General features: G+C 39.8%; 1 protein-coding gene across 2 annotated transcripts in view; it reads right to left on the reverse strand.

Annotated features, from left to right (window-relative positions):
• Window positions 1-13,751, reverse strand: part of ass1 (argininosuccinate synthase 1) — a 30,516-nt gene extending 16,765 nt beyond the window's left edge. Inside the window, exons 1-9 of one of the 2 annotated variants that reach the window (XM_085413962.1) lie at window positions 13,582-13,751; window positions 12,578-12,725; window positions 8,960-9,094; window positions 8,004-8,072; window positions 7,461-7,649; window positions 5,717-5,773; window positions 5,547-5,621; window positions 4,651-4,721; window positions 4,513-4,543 (exon numbers count right to left, since the gene is read on the reverse strand). In XM_085413962.1, the coding sequence (XP_085270088.1) occupies window positions 4,513-4,543; window positions 4,651-4,721; window positions 5,547-5,621; window positions 5,717-5,773; window positions 7,461-7,649; window positions 8,004-8,072; window positions 8,960-9,094; window positions 12,578-12,725; window positions 13,582-13,682 (876 nt within the window). In that variant the 5' untranslated portion in view covers window positions 13,683-13,751. Of the gene's footprint in view, window positions 1-4,512; window positions 4,544-4,650; window positions 4,722-5,546; window positions 5,622-5,716; window positions 5,774-7,460; window positions 7,650-8,003; window positions 8,073-8,959; window positions 9,095-9,419; window positions 9,573-12,577; window positions 12,726-13,581 lie in introns of those variants that run through there. The other variant, XM_085413963.1, reaches the window with a different exon arrangement.
• Between the last annotated feature and the right edge of the window lie 10,442 nt (window positions 13,752-24,193).

Below are 24,193 nucleotides of genomic sequence, written 5' to 3' on the forward strand. Positions count from 1 at the left end.
TCAAATGAAGAATCTTCCCCTAAATGGGCATCGCACAATAAGACCTTCAAGTCTACACCCTAAAATCCACTAAAGTTGCCCTCGTTGACAGACATTTGTCGTTTTTCTTTTTTCCAGCTGGCGGGAGCCGGGAGCGATTTCAGTAAAGTCACGGCTGGGAACTAAAAGAGCGTGGTGGTCTGACGTGCCTGCCCAGCGATGCACCCCTCCAACAATTACACGGCATTAGGACAAGATGATGGCCAATGTCTCCTGAGCTGAGGCAAATTGCAGGGGGACTATGCAAAATAACCACTGGGTGCATTTAAATGGAAAGCTTTACCAGACTCTAAATCATCATTCAATAACTAATCGGCATCCGCTCGCCGCCTGTCAGTGAGGAGAAAACGAGCAGCGCAATCACTTTCCTTCCTTTTAACTAAACACCGAAATTGACTGGGAAGGCGGCTGTCTCCCTCTCCTTCATTTTCTGCCTCAGTGCCCTGAAAGATGCCAAATGAGAGCGAATGGGAGAGGGACAAAATGACTGCCCTAAAAAGCCTTTTGATGCTTACTCTTGGAGAGGGAAGAGGGAAAGAGGGAATTAATCTTTTTCTAACCTGCAAATGCAACACAGCACATGAGAGGCACCAGCTGGAAGAATACTTGCAGGTGGCGGGATGCTACACTACAGGAAACCTGTTGTTTATAGTTTTTTCCATTTATGGTCTTTTAATTATCATTTAATTAACAAGAAGTTGTTCATTTAGGCTCCCTGCTTTTGTTGTTGAAGAACGTCCGAGTTTAAAATAACCACTAAAGTATTTTCACACGATCAGCTAAAAAAAAAAAATCATTAATTTAAAAAGTATAGTAGCAGTAATGTGATGCCAAAGCTGAGAGCTTGAACTTACATACTACTGAATACAAAAAAGAAGGGGGGAAAAAAGGAAATGTAAAGGGACAGGGTTGTTTCCAGTGAGCGAGAGATCAATGCATTTCAATTCAAACCCCCTGCAGGTGGACCTGTCCCAAAGCCGTGGCCCTGAAAGAGAGGAAAAGGTAGAGATGGCGAAGGCGGGGGGGCGACGGGGTATTGGTGGGAAATGGGGCGTGAAGCGCACCATCATGTAGCACAGAGCAGCTCCTTTGGCAGTCTTTGCTTCTGCGATATTGTTGTGCTAAACGTGGCCCGGGCAGCAAAAGGAGAAGGCTAACGCATGAACTTAAAGCAAGTAAATTTCTATCTTTCCACTTATTAGTCGCCTCATTGGTTTTCAATCAAAGCCAAAAAGGGGCCAAAAGAAGCAGAAATGGCAGGAGGAGAAAGCAGGATTTGGGAAGAGAGCGGGAGAGGATGGTTTAAAAAAAAAAAAAAGAGGGAAAAAAGAAGGAAAACATGTTTGGCGCAACAGATTGGAAATGATCCTAAAATCACCACGTTTCAAGTCTGTCCTTCTCCTTAAAATGCAAACATGGCAAATTGAGACAAGAATAAAACAATATGCTCGTGTTGTGCTGTAGAGATATTTATATTCATAGCGCCCTTGGATAGTGTCACATCCTGGGCTGAATTTAATGAGGACAGCAGGCGCTTGTCTATGAAGGCAAAGCTGCGATGATGACGATGCTTAGATGGGCGCAGAGAGCACTCGCCGAGTAGCACAGGTCAGGCTAATGAGACCTGAGAGCAGCGAAGGCGCATGACAAATACTGACCTCTTTGCTTCAGAGCGCACACTGACATGTATACATACACCTACGAGCCCACTTCCTACCCCTACAGGCAGTCCTCCGACCATCCATCTTTCCAGCGATCAAATGTGAACGGCAGCAAACAAGCTTTCATTTCCTCTAGGTGGGCAGGGGCACGGCGTTTCGCTCCTTTACTCCTGGTCAACGGGAGCAGTGGGCCATCAGCTCCCGGATCAAAGAAAAAAGGAAAAAAGAAGCAGGCCCGGGGAAACTCGCTGACAGAGGCTATAATTAAGACCGAGGTGATGTTTTAATGACTCAGGACGAGTGTCAAGCTGCCTCAGGGCAGACTCTGACTGCTCATGTGCGGAGGAACGAAGAGAGCGGGGACAGTGAGGAAGCTTGAGGATGTGGAGACATCCAAACACAAGTGCCGGATTGTTTACCACACATGATGGATGACAGAACATAAGAGGTGCTAAGCAACAATTAAAACCTCAGCTGTTTTGCCAACAGGTGGTGGTCTATGAAGTCAAAAAAAACATATAACAGCACATAATATTTGTTTATCGCCTTCCTAGTTAGCATTTTGTTTCCAGAAATGTAATTAGGCAAATCCTAGGCATTAAAACCCTGCACATTCATATTCATTACAGTCTCTAATATCTCTTCTTAATTAGTAAAGAATAAGCAGGAGACAAAACAGACTACACCTTCATGTTCCCAGCAACACCAGAATCTAATAACTTTATAACAACCACTACATCAGTGCACTTATCAGATGCATGCCAACAGTCTGCAACAGCTAGCTAAAGCTGGCATGAATGCATGTCTTCACATAGGTTAACGTTGCCATATGGAGATGAGTAAACAAAAGCCTGCAGCCTATTGTGGTGTAGGTGACCTGGTTTGAGGTTATCAGGAAGGATACAGTGTTAATCACAGAGTAACCTGAACTGCTGACGCTTATCTACAGACGAACATATGAGCGACCATTTGGATATTTTCTAATCTGACGGTGTTCAGCAGAGAGGGACCATTGTATCACAGATACAGAGGGGGGGACTATTGTATCGTCTGAATAGTCGCGGCCCGACCTCAGCCTTCAGGGCTGTAACTGGAGCAGAGAGACAGGCTGGTACAGAGAGCAAGGTGACCTCTATCAGATGACCTTCAGGTAGATCAGAATGTGACCTGCTGGTTTAAGAATTTGGAGGGGGAAGTGGCTTTTTTGTTTTTACCCCCCAAGTTTAAATTGCACTGGTGTTTTGTTTTGTTTTTTTAAATTAAAATGTTAACAAAAAGACTTGAAAACTTTTTGCTTTTTTGTAAAGAAATTTCTACCTAGTCCCACATTTCAGGCTCTGGAGTAATATATTCAAATCCTTTTACCACTTCAGACCTCGGTGCCATAAATATTTCATTGTATTTAAGGCCATGAATCGATTCAATATCGGAGAAAAGGTTCAGCACAAACCCCTCCCGAATGAACATGAACACGAACACACGAACACACACACACACACACACACACACACACACACACACAATACCATCATCATACATCGCTATGCTATTGAGCTAGTTCGTCTCATTCTTTTCAAAACATTTCTCCACAGGACGGCCACTAAAGAGGCAGCGGAGGGGTGGGAAAGGGACAGAGAAAGACAGCAAGAGATGGAGGTCTGTGAGTTACAGTGGCCCTGCCCCTGCATCTCCGCTCCAGCAGCGCAGGACCCCTCGCCTCCCTGTGACACCCCGTCCATTGGGGACTCATCTGTCTGGCGCACTGTCTTTGTACTTTACTGTTACTGGTGACATTTTGGTGTCACGGTGTCATGATGAAATGGCTCCCCTCCCACGTCGCAGCCTGCGGCGGCGCAACTAGTGGAACAATGAGGTCCCGAGGAGTTGGGGTTGGAACTCAGGAGGCCCCAGCTGGGCGCAACGCCCTAACCCTTCCCCCTCCCAGGCTCCCATGAAATCGGGAATTAGTAGAAGCGTTGCTGACGACAAGTCAGTGTCTGTGTGTCCCAGGCTCTTCCCAGGGCCTGGTGAGGACCCGGGGTGAGGAGAGACAGAGGCACAGACACAACGACCGAGGGATGGGAGCTCTGGGGGGCGTGGGGGGGGTCACTGGGGGCAACCTGTATGTACTACACTGACCTTTAACCTTGCAGAGATCAAACCCTTGACTCACCCATGGCACTGTGGGAGAGTGAGTCATGTTTGTCTCTGGCAGGGCTGGCATTGGTCAGTCGACTGAAGGGAAGGTTTACTGATGTGTCCCTCCGAGTGTCTGACACATTTAACCACACGTACACACAAAAACGCAGCATTAGGTCTGTTAGTTCGGCGTGTGCGCATGAGATGGATGCTGAAGAGATGACTCACAATGGTCAAAAATGAGATGTACGTCAAGCGGCTTATGCAGGTTTCTTTCTATTTCTCACGATCAATTTCAAGAACAGGTACTGATCTGAAGATGATGTCATCCTTCAGAAGTTTAGGCAAAACCTTACCTTACCTTTTCAGGTTCACTTAAATTGTTTTTGCACCTGTGCAAAACTCTTCTGATCAGCTCTTGTTTTTACAAGCTTGAACAGGGGTATCAGTGAGGAAGGTTAGAAAAAAATGCCTCAGACAGTCTGCACAAAACAATTTTTGGTCTATTTTCTTAGAACAGTTACAGAACAGCATATTAGAAGGCATTTCTTTAGTTAACAAGTATTATACTGTAACAGCTTTAATATAAATTCAAAATTAACACAAGTCCCTGCAGGATTAAATATAAAAAATGATGAATTATGTTTCCTTTTATTAAACATTGCGAGCTTACCTTGGGATTCTCCAGGATGCCCGACTCGTAGCTGTAAAGAAATTTGAACAATTAAAGTTTCTCACTGGAAAAAATAAAATAAAATCAAAGATTCTGAAATAAGAGCTAAAGAAGATGCATCACACCAGTCCTGCTCACCTGATATGCATGAGGTTGGCGTCCATGCTCCAAGGTGCCCGAGGGGTCACAGGCACAGGGATGCCATGCTCCTACAGTTTAACAGCAAAAGAAGCTTTTAAGTTACATCCTGTGAGCGCGACTTGCAAAAGGGTACGTCTCCACTGAGAAGGTTCTGACTGAAGGATTACAGACAAAGACATTTTGTGTGTGTGTGTGTGTGTGTGATATATATATATATATATATATATATATATATATATATATATATATATATATATATATATATATATATATATATATATATATATATATATATATATATATATATATATATATATATATATATATATACACACACACACATATATTTATTTATTTATTTATTTATATTTTATTTTATTTTTTTAAAGTAAAAAAAAAAAAAATCTGCGCTTTAAGACAAGGTACATTTCACAATTAACTCACAGGCTTGCCTGAAAGGTGTTGGCTAAACATCATGACCACCCTCTAGTGGGAAAAACTGGTCGGCCCATCATTTTTTTTTGGATGCGACTACATCGACAAACGTCCACCAGAATACAAGTAGTCCATGTAATTTAATCTGAGAATCTGAGGTAATAAATAATTAAACCTTTCAATACAAAATGTTCGTTATAATATAGCCTCTAATCTCCTTTTTTGGTAGTCCACTGCATGCTTAATAATTGTTTTTTTCAAAATAATTCAGGACAATGTTAATGTCACTATTAAGTGGATGGTACTTTTAGGACTTGGAGATTTGATCAGGTAATTGTTAGGATTTTTTTTAGTCAAAGGCTGAATCTGTACCTTGAAAATGTTAACAGACCCATTGCTATGAAAATAAAGGTGGTAAAATAATTGTGTTTCTGACATTATGCCACTAACGGAGTTACCCTTGCATACTCCATCAAGTCCGTCCTCCCCCGGAAGCGGTTGTAAAACTCGGGTATCCTCCAGGGTGCGATGATCTAAAGAACACAAACAGAGAAACTCTTTCCAGCTATACTGACATTACTCCACAGTGTCAGTAAATTACATCCACACAATAAATAAACAAACTCACCTTGACCTCAGGGTAGAGGGCATAGCATGTTAGCTCAAAGCGTATCTGGTCATTTCCCTGAAAAGTGCAAACAACAGTTCAACTCGATGTTTCTTGTGTTACTTGTTGTATCAGTTTACAATAAACGCAGATGATTAAAAGTGCACAGCAGGGCCATTGCTAACATTTTTAATCATTTATTCATATTTTCACTAATAATCTGCTTTATTTTTTTATCTATTAAGGGCCAGAAAAGACCCCAAACCCCAAGTTTACATATTCAAACAATTAGTTTTCCCCAAACTACATCCTAAACTCAAAAATGCCCTCCATGTACTATCAAAGACAGTAAAGAAAACCAAATGAATCACAGTTACTATGCAAAAAAAAAAAACCCCTTAAAATGAACTATTTTACTTCACACTGACTCAAATTTTTTAGAATTGTTGATTACTTTTTGTGTTAATGGATGAACTGATTAAATTTTAGTTGTTTCTTAGTTGTTAGTAGTTGTTTCTCTACTGTCTCTTTCTATAGAAGCTTGTTTCTGACACTAGAACAAAAAAATAACCTACTAAACATTTTTTGTTATCTACAATTTAGAGTTTTGGATTATTATCCTAAAATTTAAAAATAGTTACTTTTGGCTTACTAACTCAATTTTTCTGTGGCTTAAACAAGCTTCCATAGTTTCCTCATTATCAACACAAATAGCAAAAGAATAAATGGGCTGCACTTTGACACACGAGGCAGGGTAAACCCTGGACAGGTCGCTGGCCTCTCACACAGCTATAAGAAGTTACAATGTTTTAAACCTGTACTTTAACTCCATGATGTGGTTTTTGACTCCATCTATAGGCAACATGTGGACACTGCATTTCAGAAAAGACGTAAAATAATAGAACGAAAATGTATTTAAAAAGTACAACATGTTTTTTAAAGTGTTTTTTTATTTTCCAGAAATATATTTGAAAATATATTATGAATCCCAGAAAAATCTCCATAAATTTGCAGTGTAAATATACAGGAACTATTACTAACGCAGCTAAATTTGTGCTCTGAACATACATCGGGTCAAATCGGGATATGAAAACAATAGCATGAAAGTGTGGCTAACTGCAGTAAGTCTAAATAATGAGAACATCACAAACTGTCACTTTCACAACCTAGGCTGAGAAAGTTCTTGGCATGCAGCCTGAAAACATCTTCATCTGGTAGAGCTGCAGTCAGGACACTTGAACTTTAGATGACTCAAAGTTGTCCTGATCTGTTAAATTATCAACTCTGACCAAATAAACTCTGTGCTCCTATTTTACCATTTGAGCTGTACGCTTTTTCCCATTAAAAAGGCTCACTTTAGAAATAAGACAGCTGTTATTCAGCTGTAATGCCTGTTTCTTTTCAAAGGACTAAATAGAAAGGGTTTCTGAGGAAGAGGAAGGGTAGATTTTAACTTTGTAGTCTTATTTAGGTTAATAAGCAACTGTGCAAAGAGAGCTAGACCTAGCTAGACCTAGACCTAGCTAACAAGTCTGTATTTTGAAATTGGTTGGTATCAAAACACCTCAATTTTAACTGCCATGTCTGAGGCTTAATTTATAATAAGAAAGCTGATGCTTTAGTCTTGTTTCACAAGCCCTGCATTTGCTTTTATGTCCCTGCTCTTCAAAAAATAAAGATGTAAACTTATTCCCGGAATCACATTTGCAGATTTTGGACATTTTTACCCCACACGGCATAATTCCATGCCCATTGTCTCACTTACCTTTCCAGTGGCACCGTGTGAGACATACTGGGCTCCCTCCCTGCGTGCAATCTCCACCTGACGGCGGGCAATGCATGGCCGTGCTACCGCAGTGCCCAGCAGGTATCGGTTTTCATAGACAGCATTGGCCTGAACTGCAGGCCAGATGAAGTCCTCCACAAACTCTGTACGAAGGTCTTCAATGAAAACCTGCACAGCCACAGAGGCGAGGACACAGAACAGGGCTTTGTTAAAATGGTTCCATCATGTCATTTGTCCAGAAGACTGACTGTGACTCTGACTGTGGTGCAGAATCAAGCACTGCCTTGCTAACTCGTCCGTGAAATAAAATCCTAATGAAATTAAAAACAATTTTCCGCCTTTACTATAACTGCAACACTTCTACATCTAGAAAAAAATATTAGTATTGGGATCAGTGCCAGAAATCCAGGATTAGTCGGGCTGTGCATAAGCATTAAAAGCATTGTAGCTGACATTCTCTGATGTTGCTCACGCTGCAAACAAATCCTAATCAATACAACATCCTGTTTCACTGACACTTACCTTCTTTGCACCAAGGCTTTCCGCCTTTTTCCGGGCAGCCTCAAAGTCTTCGTCTTGCCCGATGTTGGCCTAGAAAGACAGAAAAGCGCTTTGAATGTGAACGTTGATGTTGAAATCTCCAGGGGAAACAGGATGAACACAATAAGAAGATAAATATGCAGGTTCTCTAGTTTAAATTCTTCTCTAAATTAAATGCATCGACACACAGAGGCACGTGCCTACCAAAGTGTTATTTTTGACAGTCCACCGTCTTGCAGTTCAGATCACGTCTGCTGAGGAGATGCAACAACTGAGCGTGAACGCCACTCGAGGCCATGAAGAGGCTGTACTGATCTCCTGAACTGAGCAAGGGACTATTTTTCTCACATAGTAAAGTGAATTGTAGCTGCTCTAAAAGAACCTGCATATTGCAGTAATCATACATGAATTATACTTGCACAGTGGCACAGTAAACCCTCTCGGTTTTTGTTTATGTGACTGTTGTTTAGCAAATTCACGCAAGTGCGTGGTTTTGTAATTTCATGAAACATTACACTGGATCATGTACTGGATGAGTGCCTTCTTTTACTCCACTGAAGAGCTAGAGCTGAGGTGTACATCCTGTTCAACAGCTATGAACCTTTGGCTGACACCCACCCCCACTGACCTAAAAAAATCACTAAATGAAGTTAGACAATCGGAAAATCTGCCTATTGTGCAGTTCTGAGTGGCTGTGGGGCAAAACGCAAATCCAGGCAGATTTGAGCTGTCATTATGAATCCAAACCTTTTGACCCATGCAGAGATACCCAAAACGGTAGGTCTTGGGGTTGTTTTTATAGATTTTTTTAATAACAGACCACAGTGAACACCTGTAACCCTTTATAAAGCCAACTGTACAACCAAAAGGACACAACATGCAAAAGCCTGGCAGCATAAAACTAAACCAACTGTTGCGTGCATGGCTTCAAACCTTACCAAGTAGGTGATGACATCATAACCCTGCTCCTTGAGCCAGACCAGAATGCAGGAGGTGTCCAGTCCACCACTGTAAGCCAGAACCACCTTACCTTTGGACATGATGAGTGCTTTTTGCTGAAGCAGCCAAAGAAGCTGTTGAGTGGCAGGGAAACAATTACATTAATTCAATGATTACATAACTATTAACTCGTAATGACGAAATGTCAATTAATAACCCAAATTCTGATCGCTGTCCTTGTTTGACTTAACAGCAGGTCCCAACAGACCATTAGTTCAGATAAGTTGTGGACAATTCTTGATTTGGTAAAGTTTCCAAGGTTAGCTTGGAAAACTTCCAATATAAGGTCAGATGCTCAAATATGAGCATTTTCTGCTCACAAACTTTAATACCAGCTATTGCGCAGGCAATTGAAACAGATCTTGAGTTAATAAGGCTGTAAGGAATAAATGTTTTGACCTCAAGAGCTCAGTGAGCATGTAATTTCTTTCTTTCTGCAGAGTCAGTCTCCTACAGATCTCCAAACTTCATGTGGCCTTCAGATCAGCTCAAGAACAGTTCGTAGAGAGCTTCATGGAATGGATACATCCATTCTACAGTCCATACCCCCACCTTTGTAGGAAGACAGGGAGCCGAGGTCAAAACTTAGGCGCCATAAGAGAGAAAGAATGTGAATATTTAGGCTTTTACGACTAGGTGGGGGCCACTAGCGGCTATAAGAAGCTGAGTAACACGTCACCATTTCGAGACTCGCTGTGACCCTCTGCAGGCAGGTCTCCCTATCATGATGGTCCTAATGCTCTTAAGTGTTGAATTGTATGGAAATAAAGTATTGTTGATTGAGCATAAATACACCGAGTATTGTCCTTCCTTCAGCCCAAAGATTCAAAGAATTGGGAGATTTCAACACTACGTAGTGCCAACTGTAAAGTTTGGTGGAGGGGGATTATGGTTTGGGCTTGTCTTTCAGGAGTTGGGCTGGGTCTCTTAGTTCCAGTGAAAGGATCTCTTAATGCTTCAGCACACCAAGAGATTTCATGCTCCCAAATTTGTGGGAACAGTCTGGGGATTGTCATTTTCTGTTTCAACATGACTGTGCATCAGTTCACAAAGCAAGGTCCAAAAAGACATGGATGAGTGAGTTTGTGTGGAAGAACTTGACTGGCCCGCACAGAGTCCTGACCTCAACCCAACAGAACACCTTTGCGATGAAGTAGAGCCAAGACTACGAGCGGGCCTCCTCGTCTAACATCAGTGTCTGACCTCACAGATGCGCTTCTTGAAGAATGGTCAAAAATTCCCAACAAACACACTCCTAAACCTCACGGAAAGCCTTCACAGAGGAATTGAAGCTTTTACAGCAGCAAAGGTCATGAAATATCACTCAAGTTCATATGCGTGTGAAGGCAGATGAGCGAATGCTTTTGGCAATATAGTGTACTTGCAGTTGCTGGAGTCAATTACTTTTAAAGCTGAGTTACAATATCTTATGCACGCATTTCTTTCCTGGCTCAGTGCTTCTTAAAATGAAATCATTGTAGACTTAACAAGTACTAGAATTAGTATTCTCGTAATACCATTAGTGTTAGGGCTGTGCGATATGACCAAAATCTCATATCCCGATATAAGAATTCTATCGTAAATCACAAAAATGTAACATTTTCTGTAAATTCTGTGAATCTCGGGCAGCTTGTCTTGCGGGAAGTGTTTCCAGCTGTGCGTCATGTAGCTGGAGTCGAGTGTTTTAACCGATGCATGAAACGATACATTTTTAGACATAAGTTGTAAGGGCCGCCGTTTTCTTTGTGAGTATTTATTACACGGCGTGCTGCGGGGAAAAGCCTGTTCTAACGTTTGAGTCTACGGTTTATTTTTTAGCACCTGGTGGCTCTTTTTTACTTCTCATCTGCTCTTTCACGTGATTCCGTTTATTTTGAAAAGTCTCAACAGGATCTTGAGCTTTAATGTGAAAGGTTTATGTGGAACATAAACAAGCGGACACGCGATGCTGTTACCGTCGTTGTTGCTTCACAACGCATAAAAACAGGCGCTTGTCCGTCCATAGTGTGGTTATATAAAGAGAAAGAGAACTTTCCGAAATTAATATAGCCACGATGAAAAAATATTGCCATAAACAGTTTATTTTGCGACACCACGAAACACACGATAGCGTAAAATGAAACGATAGACATTTTTATATCGTCATCCGATATATATCATTATATGAACAGCCCTAATTAGTGTTAATATTAATTTAAGCAACTTTTGAAGTCTAGCTGGCAGTATATATAGCATTTTATTGTAGATCGTGACATACATGTGGCAAGTTAAGGAGGACCACAGAATTGTGCTTGTGTGAATGTGATGTTTGTTTTGTACATATAATAACAGCGTGCTAGCATTGGTATATTCTCTAGTGATGTGCGATACCACTGATTTCCTTTCCGATCCGATACAAAGTTAAATTCAGGGTGGTATCGACGATACTGATCCGATACCGATACTTTGTACAAAAACGTATTTCAGTTATTGTATCTCAAATTATAGCATCATAATGATTACAGGACATCGGATTACTTGTTCTTATCGCTTAATAATGCACAGTTATCATATAGAAATAAAAAAAAACTGAAGTTGTGCGCTATTTGAACACGTTGCCTGCCTGCAGCACTAAAGGACTCCGTGAGAGACGTCCGTCTCGCCCTTGCAGCACCTGTCCATGTCCACTCCTCCTCTTCAGTTCACCTCAACATAAGCTCGTCATATTCTTGTGCTTGATGAGGTTAGTAGTGTTGCCAAAACACCTCCCTTTCTTGCCACATGTATTGCCACAAACTACGTCTCAACCGTTTGTGGAAGTAAAATACGTCTGCACATGACTCCATTTATGCTCAGCCATTGTTGTGAGTGTGCACAACAAGGGGCTGGACACATTTATACAAACATATGTCACGACTATGACAGGCGGAAGACTAAGTAGTTCCTTCCAATGTAGACAATCCAAATGATATAGTTTATTTGCACTCTGTTCCTGTTAATGATAACCTACAAATTTACCCTAAATTACTAAAATATCGATATTTTAATATGAGTATCGATTCTAGAACATAAATGACTGGTATCGGAGGAATCGATATTTCAGTATCGATCCGCACATCACTAATATTCTCATGAATGTGAAAGTAAAGAAGAAATGACTTTACATAAGCAGAGGCAAGTCCTTCCCTTTTGTCAGACGAGTCCTATTTTTTCCCCACGTAAATAAATTTCGGAAACAGGGTGTGGTTTTGGGATACAACTTGCACTACATAATTACTGTTCTTTCAAATACGCCGGTGCTAAAAAACACATTTAAAGAAAAGGTTTAACAGTCGCAAGAGAGCTCTCTACAAAATGTTTTCATCCTACTGGCGTGAATACATACTTATTACCGACACAGGTATTTCTGGGAGATGTTGCCAACAAGGTTTAAGGGGCGCATAGAATTACCACAGCAACTGAAGTCACCGGCGACTGACGGCAACCTCCAGCTAAATTCACAACGCTCATTATGATTGCGTAACTACCCTTACAGAGAGAAATAAACACATGTACATGTATAGATAGTTTGTACTCACAGACACTTGCAGAGGGTTTCTTTCTAACCGAAGAGACGCGTGTGTCTGTCGGTGAGGAGCGCAGGAAAGCAGCAGCGTGCTCGGTTCGCTGACTCTGCTGTACGGTTTGCTGCCCTTCGCGACACGTTGCGTCATCCACAGCATGGATATCCGGTTGTTCAGTGATGACGCGACGAATCCTACTTCCGGGTCTAAAGTAGTCTGCGTTTAATATGGCTTTTGTGTTGTTAACATGTTTAATGTTATGTATTTTCTTCTATTTGATCTCAAAAAGCTCCTAAAACAGTCAGTGATCACTGTTGACCTCCCTCGGCTTTTATTACCGCTAATCATTTATTTAAGCTCAGTTTTTAAAACCTTAGGATGTAACTACAGCCCAGCCCATGCAGCAGTATATGAATGACTAACCTCGTATTGTGGATGGATTATCTCAGTTGTTCTCCTGGCTGAAGTTTGGTCCTTTTACAGCATCCTGCCATGCGATTACATTTGTTCCTGACCACCGAGAACACTCACGGTAACTTTTATCGAGTGGAAAAAAAAGTTAGCTTGTTTATATTATGCTAACGTAGCTGTGTCGCTAGCGGTCACGCAGCACATCATTATATACCAGCTAGCCCAACTTCAGTAACCCTACAAACGTTACTGCTGTTTAGTTTTCTGTCTTCATTTATGCTGGAAGTAATAACAGAGCTGTACGTTTTAATTTGTTTCCAAAACCCCGCAGTCAGGACATGCTATATTGTATTTAGATAGAAGCTAGCGAGCTAACTCCCTGCTAACTTCTAACTCCGTTAAATGTCATAAATTCCGTTTTCATGGATGCCTGGATGTTAAACTCAATTGTTACACCTGGGAGAGCAGAACGCTGATCATTTTATTAAAGATGAAAGACTTTAGACAGTTTTTCAACTCTCAGTAATGCCACAGTGATCGTTTGATATATGGACCTGCAGCGGAGTTTAGACCCAGACACGGCTAGTGACGTCAGACTGAACAACCGGATAGCGTGTTCGTGTCGCTTTGACCGCCCTGTGTCAGCAGCATTTGTTTTATTTAAGAATTTATGGGAGCACCAGAGCTTGCTCAGTAGATACACTGGCATTTAAATGTAATCAATCTGAAATTCATTAGGAATCCATTTCTCCAGATTTTGTGCAAAGCAGGGAACGAAAATACATACAAGTAGGGAATTTGCAGGCGTTTGCCACAGACCAGGGATGTGAAGCTCATATTACATCGTGGGCCACTTTGATCTTATGTGGGTTGGACCAGTGAAACCCCCGTTTTGTCAGTGAAAATGAATTTAAATACACATTTGATGCCCAGAGTATCACAATAAGAACAGGCAGTGCAATTTCTCTACTATTAATCTCTACGTTTAACATTAGGCTCAAAACATTCCTTTTTGCTAAAGCTGATAGTTCAGCAACAGGACTAGGCTGCTGGGGGCTGGTTTCTGTTCGTTTCCACTCAGCTTTTTCCCCACTCATGTGTTTATACTGTATATCCAAGCTCCTTAGACTACGACGACCTGGATGACTGTGAACCTTCACAGACATGTGTTTATACTCCACACCACTCTGCATTTAATCATTATTGATTAAATTGGTTATTAATCTCCGGCTCTCTTACACAGACTGTCTTTTGTCCTGTCTTCTTCCCCTTACCCCCAACCAGGCAGTGCAAATGGCTGCCCCTTCCCGAGTGTGGTTTCACCTGAGGTTTCTTCCTGTTAAAAGAGTGTTTTCCATTTCCCCTGTCGCTTAGTGCTTGTTCATTGAATTGAACTGAATCAAACTGGATTTCAACAGCATATCCGATTTTAATTTGAGTTCATGGGTCTGGAGCAGTGAAACTCGCCTTTCTGTCAGTGAAAAAAACATTTCCTACACAATCCTGGGATATGTTAATACAAGAAAAAGAAACGCATTGTAAATTGGAACAGTATGTCTCACTTTTATACATAATGAAGAATATATTATAATGAAGAAATGTTGCTGTAGTCTATGAAAGAAAACAGCATCACTCTTTGACCTTAAATTGTTAAAAAAAACAAAAAAACGAAGAATAAAAACCCCAGATGTATAAAATGACAGAAAAAGTTCTGGTAGCTCGTTGTACAGACTTTTCTGTAATTACAAGCCAGAGAGTTTTTGTTAATTCACATACTTTACTTGTTTAGTTTTCACTGTGAAACAACTCTTAAAAACCTCTGACATTTCAATAGTGTTAAAAAAAAAAGGACCTTTTTTGTCATTTAATTATTTAACTATTACTTCATTACTCTGGTGTAGTATGAATGGTCGTGGGGAAGGCCTTTATCAGTAGGAAAAGCTGTAGTAAAACCTGTGAAAATATAGTTAAAAGTCCTAAATTTATGCCCTCCTTCATATTTACCAAAACCGTCCAGTGGGCCAGATTGCAGTCTTTTGCTTGGCCCATTCATGGGCCTTATGTTTGACACCCAGTCTCTGCCTCTAGACATCAATGGGACTCAGGTGAAGAGTGTTGAAAGCCACAAGTTCCTTGGCCTTAATATAAAATTGACCCTGGGTTTGGACCACGAACACCACAGCTACGGTGAAAAATGCCCAGTATTGGCTTTATTTCATCACTCTGCTCAGAGAGGCAGGACTGAGCTGCACCCTATGGCTCCAGCCTACAGAGGAGTGATCAAGAGCATCCTCAATACTGTCATCACTGTCTGCTATGGGAAAAAAAAACACACAGGCACAGGAGAAGAGTCTCCAGAGAGTAATAAAGGCTGCAAAGGGGATTATGAGGACTGATCTTCCATCAATATGCAGACAACGCCACAAGAAGTACACAACACATCGTCAGAGACATCATTCGGGACACACCCTCCTCTGACCAAAACAATGAACATATCAGCAGAGTGGACAGTCTGATTACACACACCACATGCTTCCACAACAACTTCTTTTCTACCAGTCAGACTGATGGCAAAAAACAAAACTAAAGCACACACAAATTTATTTTGTGCAATATATATCTTCATTTAAGTGTAATACAGGATTTGCTGTTATATACCTGTTTATTACTAGACATAGTGTCAATTAATAATCAAGTGTGTCCTTTGTTTGTATATATTTGTGTTTATTTGACTTTAAGCTCTGCACAACATGTCCCATGTACCCAGACCTAGTGTATGTGTACAAATGGCAACCAAAAGATTTTATCTCCATCTTACCTGATACCACTGAGAGAGATCATTGTTCTCATCTGATTCCTCACAAGTTTTGATTTTTGCAGGCATCCTTGTCACTGCTGGTAGCAATCCAGCACCTCCACAGCCACTGTCACTCTACCACACTGCAGTGCCAAGAGTGTAGACGAGAAGCCACAGAAGAGGACATTAACCATAGCAGAAGGACATCAAGGACCAGCCATGGCTGTTTGCCATGTCAGAAACGTGGCAAAAAGCCCCAACAACCATTAGTGGGACCTGTGCACACAGATCAGCTCCATGCAAATGCAACTGGTATTTGTAAGAGAACTATAGAACTAGCATATTCACCATTGGTTCTAATTCTTTTCACAGAGGAGCACAGGTTCAGTTAAAGTGAAAAAAATAAGCCTACCATCCTTAAAATTAGGCTTAAGGCTTTTCTGCTCAAAGTGTTTTTTCAAAACACTATTACTGATATATTCCTACTTCAGTGAATCCTGTCTCTGGTCCATGCAAAAAACATAATTTACAGTCAGGTCTACAAATTGTTGGACCATGACATAATTTTACCTCTGTACACCACCACAATAGATTTTAAATCAATCAAATAAGATGTGATATAAGTGTAGACTTTCATCTTTTTAAACAAAAATATAGAATAGAAGAAAAGATAATAGAACAGCCCTTTGTCATTTTACATGTACAACAAAATTATGTATCAACTGTTAAGGAGTAACAGTAATACAATTTGCAGAGGCTCAAAATAGCTGCTCACTGAAAGTGTCAACATGTGGTCCAAAGACATGTTTATGCAAGTGCAGGAGGCTGTGATTAGGCTGAATGAAGGAATGATGATTGAGCAACTAATAACTTTAGGAGTGGCCACAGTCAGCTGTCTGGTACATCAGGCTGTAATGATCACATACAGTCAAGCCCATAAGTATTCATACCCCTGGCAAATTTTGACTTAAAGTTACTTTTATTCAACCAGCAAGGTTTTTTGGATCGGACATGACACAGGTGTCTCCCAAAAGATAATAAGACAACGTATGAGAGGCATTGTTATAGAAAAAAATAATTCTCAGCTTTTATTTACATTTGAGATAAAATGTCATGTCCAAAATTATTCATACCCTTCACAAAGTGTCACAGTCTCTAAGAAAATGCAAAGTTCTATACCAGGGGTGGGCAATCTCAGTCCACGAGGGCCGGTGTCCCTGCAGGTTTTAGATGTGTCCTCGAACCAACACAGCTGATTTAAATGGCTAAATTAGCTTCTCAACATGTCCTTAAGTTCTCCAGAGGCCTGGTAACGAACTAATCATGTGATTCAGGTGTGTTGACCCAAGGTGAGATCTAAAACCTGCAGGGACACCGGCCCTCGTGGCCTGAGATTGCCCACCCCTGTTCTATACCATTCCAAATAAATTTATGGACATTTCCTTCAACTATGAAAAATTCCATTTATTTATGGTATACTTTCTGTATCATTAACAGATTTTTTCTGTTGATAGAAAAACTAAAAAATTTATTTCTATTACTATTTACAGTCACTACTTTTAACTTTAACCCATTAAATGTACTTTTTTATATCCTTAACAATACATTTCCATTCAATTACAACCTTATACACCATTTGCTTGTAAATTAAAACTTCTTAAAATGATCTCTGCCCAAGTAGTACACAACAACATTGGTACATTTAATGTTAAATATTCATTTATTGTCCTCAACTCAAAAACTATGCTAAAATTTAATGACAGCATAACTCAAACTTTTTTCCATTTTTCTTGTAATCAGTTTCTCCTCATGTGTGATGGCAAGCCACACATGGTAAGCTCCACACCTCACCACCAGTTGCATCATTTTAGTTTACAGTTGCTACTTTAAATATGTTTTACTACTTGTCAAATATATTGTTTCTTTATTAACTTAGTTTACTTTTTCCACCACACCTTACAATGTTTTTATGGAGGGCACACATATTAACACTGGAAGGTAAAATGTTTATTTTGTTATATCAATACATCTTTCTTTGTTTGAGTTAGCCACTTTGTCACAGTCACTTCACGAGGTCAGTTTGTCTTATGTTTGTTTGAGGTTTTGTTAGTTGTTATTTTGAGTTTAGTTTATTGAGTTGACCTCTTTTATTGGTCTGCCTATTCAAGTTTTAGCTTTGTCAATTATTTATCATATTTTGGGTCAATAAAACCCCATCCATTTCTGTATTTTATGTATATAAGTTTAGATTAGTTATTTATAGTTGGTTTACTCAGCTTTGTGTATGTATGTGCAATGTATATATAGACGTGTGTGTGTGTGTGTGTGTGTGTGTGTGTGTGTGTGTGTGTGTGTGTGTGTGTGTGTTTGTTTTACATTGCTGTGCTTGAGAGCCACCATCTACCGGAACCAAATTCCTTGTATGTGTCTGCACATATACTTGGCCAATAAACACGATTCTGATTTTTGAATTAAAAACCTGTGTCCTCTATGCCTTACTGCTTTGTCCCTAACATCATGAAAATGTGTTCATAAATTCATGCATTCAAGTGGCGTCAAAGTGTTTTCTTCAAACAGGACAGCTGACAAACAAAAAATATACCAATATTTGCACATTTAACAATATCCAGAATACCTTTAAGCTAGAATCCCTGCTGTGGTTGTTTTAGCTCAGCCAAACAGTTAAGGTGTGCTATACATCCATGTCTGTCCACTCATGATATATTATACATATGTAGTCAGTTATGGCCAAAAACTCACCTTTGATTACCGATGTCATTCGCTTCAACACTGAATCAGAGTGAACATTTGTCCTAGATTAACACTGTAGGGTCTTTACCTTACAATATAAAGTGACTTGAGACAAGATTTGTTAACTGGTGCTATATGAATAAAACCGAAAAGATCCAAAGGTGTTGCTGAAATTTGGGTTTATTAGAACAGACATGATTACTTGTCTGTTCGACAGATTACTATACCAAACTTAAAGATAAAAGTGCATTTAGTGGATTTGTTTTTATCAGCTCTTACTTTTCAAAGACAGTGAGGAGCAAAGTGCAATTAGAAGTGTTTGTTCTGATGAAGACTTTTAAACTAAACAGCAGCTAAGTGAATAAGGATCTGTGCAGTGACAACACTTAAACACCACAGTTCAGAATCCTCAGCGCAACCCCTTTTCTCCACTGTGCTCAAAATGCTCTTAGCAGTTAAAGCAGAGGAGAAAAGTAGACATATTTCACAACCATTTAATGTTAGAGAAGACTCTGAAAAGAGGTCATGGTTACTTCCCAATCAAAATCCTCTGCTTGTGAGACAATAACAACACAAGTGACTAGAAAGCGACACCAGAGGTTAGTGAAGAGCAAGCATGAAGTGAGACATTGTGTGCACACTTTCTATTGGTAGCACTCTTCATATACCAGTGAGAGAGAGCCCTGAATGCAGCATGGTAGACCATCAAATTCCATCTGAGCTTTAGGGAAAATGCACACCTTTTCCTTGGACTTTCAGAGTTGTTGGGTTCATACAGGAACTTCAGCAGTCACAGTTAATGCGTTGCTGTTTTGCTCCACCATCTCAGCCAATGAGCCTGGTCACAATTTATTCTGAGGAAAAAAAGAGGAACAAAAAGAAATTTTAAGAAGTTTGTTTTTTGTTGATGTCGTTTGCATTCAAGCTAAAATAAAAGGACTAAAAATAGAAAGTTTAGTATTGAGAAAAGTAAGGTGGGAAGTGACTTGAAAATAAAATGAATTTGTACACGTTACCATTGAAATCCAGCAAGAAAGAACAGAATTTTGGTCAGATCTGCTGTGGATTATCATTATTAATGTTCCTATAATACATGTAGAGTTGCATACACATAACAGCATTCAGTTGCAATATAAGAATTTTATAATTAAAGTAACATACAAATCTTCAAAAACTAAATCAATCACAACAATAAACTCACCTTGTTGTTGTTGTAGAGAAAGTGTTCAGGCTTTCATCATCTCCTGAGACCAGCTGCAATGGATCTTCATCCTTTTTTACTCAGTGAAGTCTAGGATATAATAACCTAATATACTTTACTTGTGGTTCCTGAGAGTTTTAGAGCGTCCCCCTGGTCACTCGTGCCACAGGTGCACGTGTTTACAGCGTCACGGACCTGTGATCATTTCTCGCTGTCCAGGTGATCCCCGGATCACTTAGCAAAAAGGCTATGAAAACTATTACTATTTGTAGTAATTACAAATTATTTGAATGTTTGTAATTCATTGTATTACACCCCTGGCATATGTTAATTTTGTTCTGAATGTATACATGTTCTATATACTGTTTCTTAATAAAGTTTAATATTTTTTAAAAAAAAGTAATAAGTGCGTTATGTAGTTAGCAGGGAGTTAGCTCGCTAGCTTCTATCTAAATACAATGTAGTATGTCCTGACTGCGGGGTTTTGGAAATAAATTAAAACGTACAGCTCTGTTATCACTTCCAACATAAATGAAGACAGAAAACTAAACAGCAGTGACGTTTGTAGGGTTACTGAAGTTGGGCTAGCTGGTGATGTGCTACGTGACCGCTAGCGACACAGCTATGTTAGCATAATATAAACAAGCTAACTTTTTTTCCACTCGATAAAAGTTAACGTGAGTGTTCTCAGTGGTCAGGAACAAATGTAATCGCATGGCAGGATGCTGTAAAAGGACCAAACTTCAGCCAGGAGAACAACTGAGATAATCCATCCACAATACGAGGTTAGTCATTCATGGGCTGGGCTGTAGTTGCATCCTAAGGTTTTAAAAACTGAGTTTAAATAAATGATTAGCGGTAATAAAAGCCGAGGGAGGTCAACAGTGATCACTGACTGTTTTGGGAGCTTTTTGAGATTAAATAGAAGAAAAGACATAACATTAAACATGTTAACAACACAAAAGCCATATTAAACGCAGACTACTTTAGGCCCGGAAGTAGGATTCGTCACGTCACCCGCCAGCGTAACAAGTTACCTTTATTTTCTGTTACTAGGCAACAGTTGCTGACAGAAAACTGAAACGAAAACAAAAAGAACACATCAAAAATTTCTTCGAAAGGATTAGCAGGTAACCTTAAAACTAACCTATATTTACGTTTTAAGGTTACGATAAACGCAACGAACAACATCACAAATAATCGGAATTAAACAAAAAATCGAGGTTTTTCAGGCGCCAAACCTGGCAATTGAAGAGAAACTTAAAACACGCCTCATGGCGAAAGGAGGTGAGATAACTGTTAAAAAAGAAGTCGATAAAAAGACGACTCTCTCCATGGCTCACACCATGGCCAGGGTCAGAAGAAGACAGCTAACAGCAGACATCGCTTCAGAAAAACTGGAAGCAAAGCAAAAAGCACAGGCTGTTAAAAAAGCCTTAAGAGAAGCAGAATTAGAAAAGGCTTATGCGGAAAAAAAGGCCAGAGAATTTAAAGCCAGATGCCTCGAAGAAGAAAAAATGAGAGCAAAAATGCTAAAAGCTATTGATGAAGGCAGAAAAAATGCCATAAGGCTAAAAGAGAAAAAAAGACAACAGGAACAGCTGAGAGAACAAAAGTGGGATGAGTATAACAGGAAGCGTTATATAGAATTTGTCCTTAGTGAAAAAGAAAAATCAAAGGAGAAAAGGGAGCAAAACATCAAGGTCAGCAAATTTAATTTTGCAATTGGAGAGGAGAAGCGTGCGCGTGCTTACCTTGAAATTCAAAAAGTGAAAGAGCGCTATGAACATGACAAACTTGTTCAAAGAGATGTTGATAAAAACATGGCTCTCTCAATGGCTCACACCATGGCCAGGGTCAGAAGAAGACAGCTAACAGCAGACATCGCTTCAGAAAAACTGGAAGCAAAGCAAAAAGCACAGGCTGTTAAAAAAGCTCTAAGAGAAGCAGAATTAGAAAAGGCTTATGCGGAAAAAAAGGCCAGAGAATTTACAGCCCGATGCATCGAAGAAGAAAAAATGAGAGCAAAAATGCTAAAAGCTATTGATGAAGGCAGAAAAAATGCCATATGGCTAAAAGACAAAAAAAGACAAGAGGAACAGCTGAGAGAACAAAAGTGGGATGAGTATAACAGGAAGTGTTATACAGGATACATCCTTAGTGAAAAAGAAAAATCAAAGGAGAAAAGGGAGCAAAACATCAAGGTCAGCAAATTTAATTTTGCAATTGGAGAGGAAAAGCGTGCGCGTGCCTACCCTGAGAAAATACCTCAAAAAGGAAACCGGTCACCAGGCAGCCGAAGTTATATTGCAACCTGTTGTTGTTAATAAGCATTAATTAATGGAAATCAAACTGCATTGGGCAGCAGGTTTCAGATTTCCAAAAGAAAATGTAACTGACTTGGACTATCAATTTGCATCAGAAATAAAAAATAATCATACAGCAGTTGTTCAAAGAAATGTTTCCTTTGTTTTTTTCACTTAATATGTTATCAAATCTACAATTAGGCATGTGCTAAGGTAAAAGAGTTATCCTGCATGACCCACAAAATTATGGAGGTTTACGAAAGAGTCAAGAAAAAGATGGTGAATTTGGAAAAAAGTTTTGTAGTTATAAAATTAAGTGTTTGACATGTTTTGTAGTAATAGCAACATATACATTTTTATAGACTGTTACAACAGTAATGCAAAGATAACTCTGTTCATCTGGACAGAGAAACATTACATCAGCATCCAACTGATGCCTTTAGTCTCAGTGACTGAAGATGTCACTGTAGCAAATGGAGTTTACTGAAATGTGCTTTATAAATGTAATTGTCACTACTGAATTAAAAAGCTTAAAAAGTCCACAAGATAAAAGCAATATTTAGCTATTATTCAACTAATTATTTGTGCACTTTTGGGTAACACTATGATTATTTGAGACCCATTTGGTGTTCATGCTAACTGCACCCTCTTTTCTTTTGGGTGCAGGCGCTAAGGAAATGGGTTAGCAGATAGTCGCCACAGACCACCGTTCTCTCTTTATCCCTCCTGACGTATTTTTCTCTACTTATGCATGCATTGGTATCACTGCTTGTTGCACAGTCTCCGGGCTGTGTTTTAATCTAGACCTAGGGTCAACTAGAAGTATTTGGTCCGCAGACCTCAAAGATATACCAATTTAGAAGATCTGAAAGATATATAGGAGCTAGTCCATGTAATGTTTTAAAAACAAGTATCAAGATCTTAAAATCAATTCGAAAACTAACTGGCAGCCGGTGTAGTAAGTATAGGGGATATGTGCTCTCGTTTGCGCGTGCCAGTCAGGAGCCTTGCCGCAGCATTTCGAACCAGCTGTAGTCGGCCAATTGATGACGCAGTAACACCAGAGTAGAGGCTGTTGCAGAAGTTGAGGCAAGATGAAATAAAGGCATTATTTATCTGTTTATTGAATGTTAAATTACTATCAAAAATCACACCTAAATTTCTCACAAATGATTTTTTATAATTTTCTAAGGGGCCAAGGTCATAATGGTCACTAGGGCTGAAGACAATGATCTCAATTTTCTGTTCATTTAAATTGAGAAAATTTAAAACCATCCATGCCTTAAAATCTTCCAGACAATCGAACAGTCTCTTCAGAGGGTTCACAGATTTGCGTTTCAGTGGGAGGTAGATCTGTGAATCAACAGCATAACAGTGAAAAGGGACACCATATTTTTTTTAAAAAATAGAGCCCATAGGAAGCATGTAAATTAAGAAGAGAACCGGGCCAAGAATGGATCCCAGAAGGACCCCACAAAAGAGCGACGTCCTTGAGGATGATGTGTCTCTGAATCTAACAGAGAAGCATCGATTAGATAGGTAAGATTTAACCCATTCCAATGCAATCCATTTAATACTGGCATATTGTTCCAGCCGGGAGATAAGAATCCTATGATCCACCGTTTCAGTAGCAGCACTGAGATCTAGTAATATTAAAACAGCGGAATCTCCCGAGTCGGTAGCAGTTTCAGTGCTATGATGCGTTTTAAAACCAGACTGGAATACTTCACCGATGCCGTGATTATATAAAAAGGTCTGGAGCTGGAGGAGGACAACTTTCTCCAGAGCTTTTCACAGAAAGGGCAATTTGGAGATTGGTTTATAATTTGATAGAACTGTTGAGTCCAGGTTCTGCTTTTTAAGGATAGGTTCCACCACAGCATGTTTAACTCTTGACCATCCCTTAAAATTTACACCCATCTGTTGCCCTTCGTACCCAAAATGGTCCCGTTTTTCCCTAGGGTAGCACGAGGGTTAAAGTCAGGGGGAACAGACCCAGACTGCAGACTGCTATTTGCAATGAAGAGCAAACATATACCAACAGTGTCAAAAACATCTTTCAGCAATCTAGGTGGAATGACATCCAAGAACATTTTGAAAGTTTCAAGTTATTAACTATTTCATTAAGTAGTGAATGTAACACTGGCTCGAAGTGATCAAAACCA

Source organism: Rhamphochromis longiceps, linkage group LG7 (assembly GCF_057381845.1).
Source record: "Rhamphochromis longiceps isolate RC_006_pf linkage group LG7, R_longiceps_female_GT1.1, whole genome shotgun sequence".
NCBI lineage: Eukaryota > Metazoa > Chordata > Actinopteri > Cichliformes > Cichlidae > Rhamphochromis > Rhamphochromis longiceps.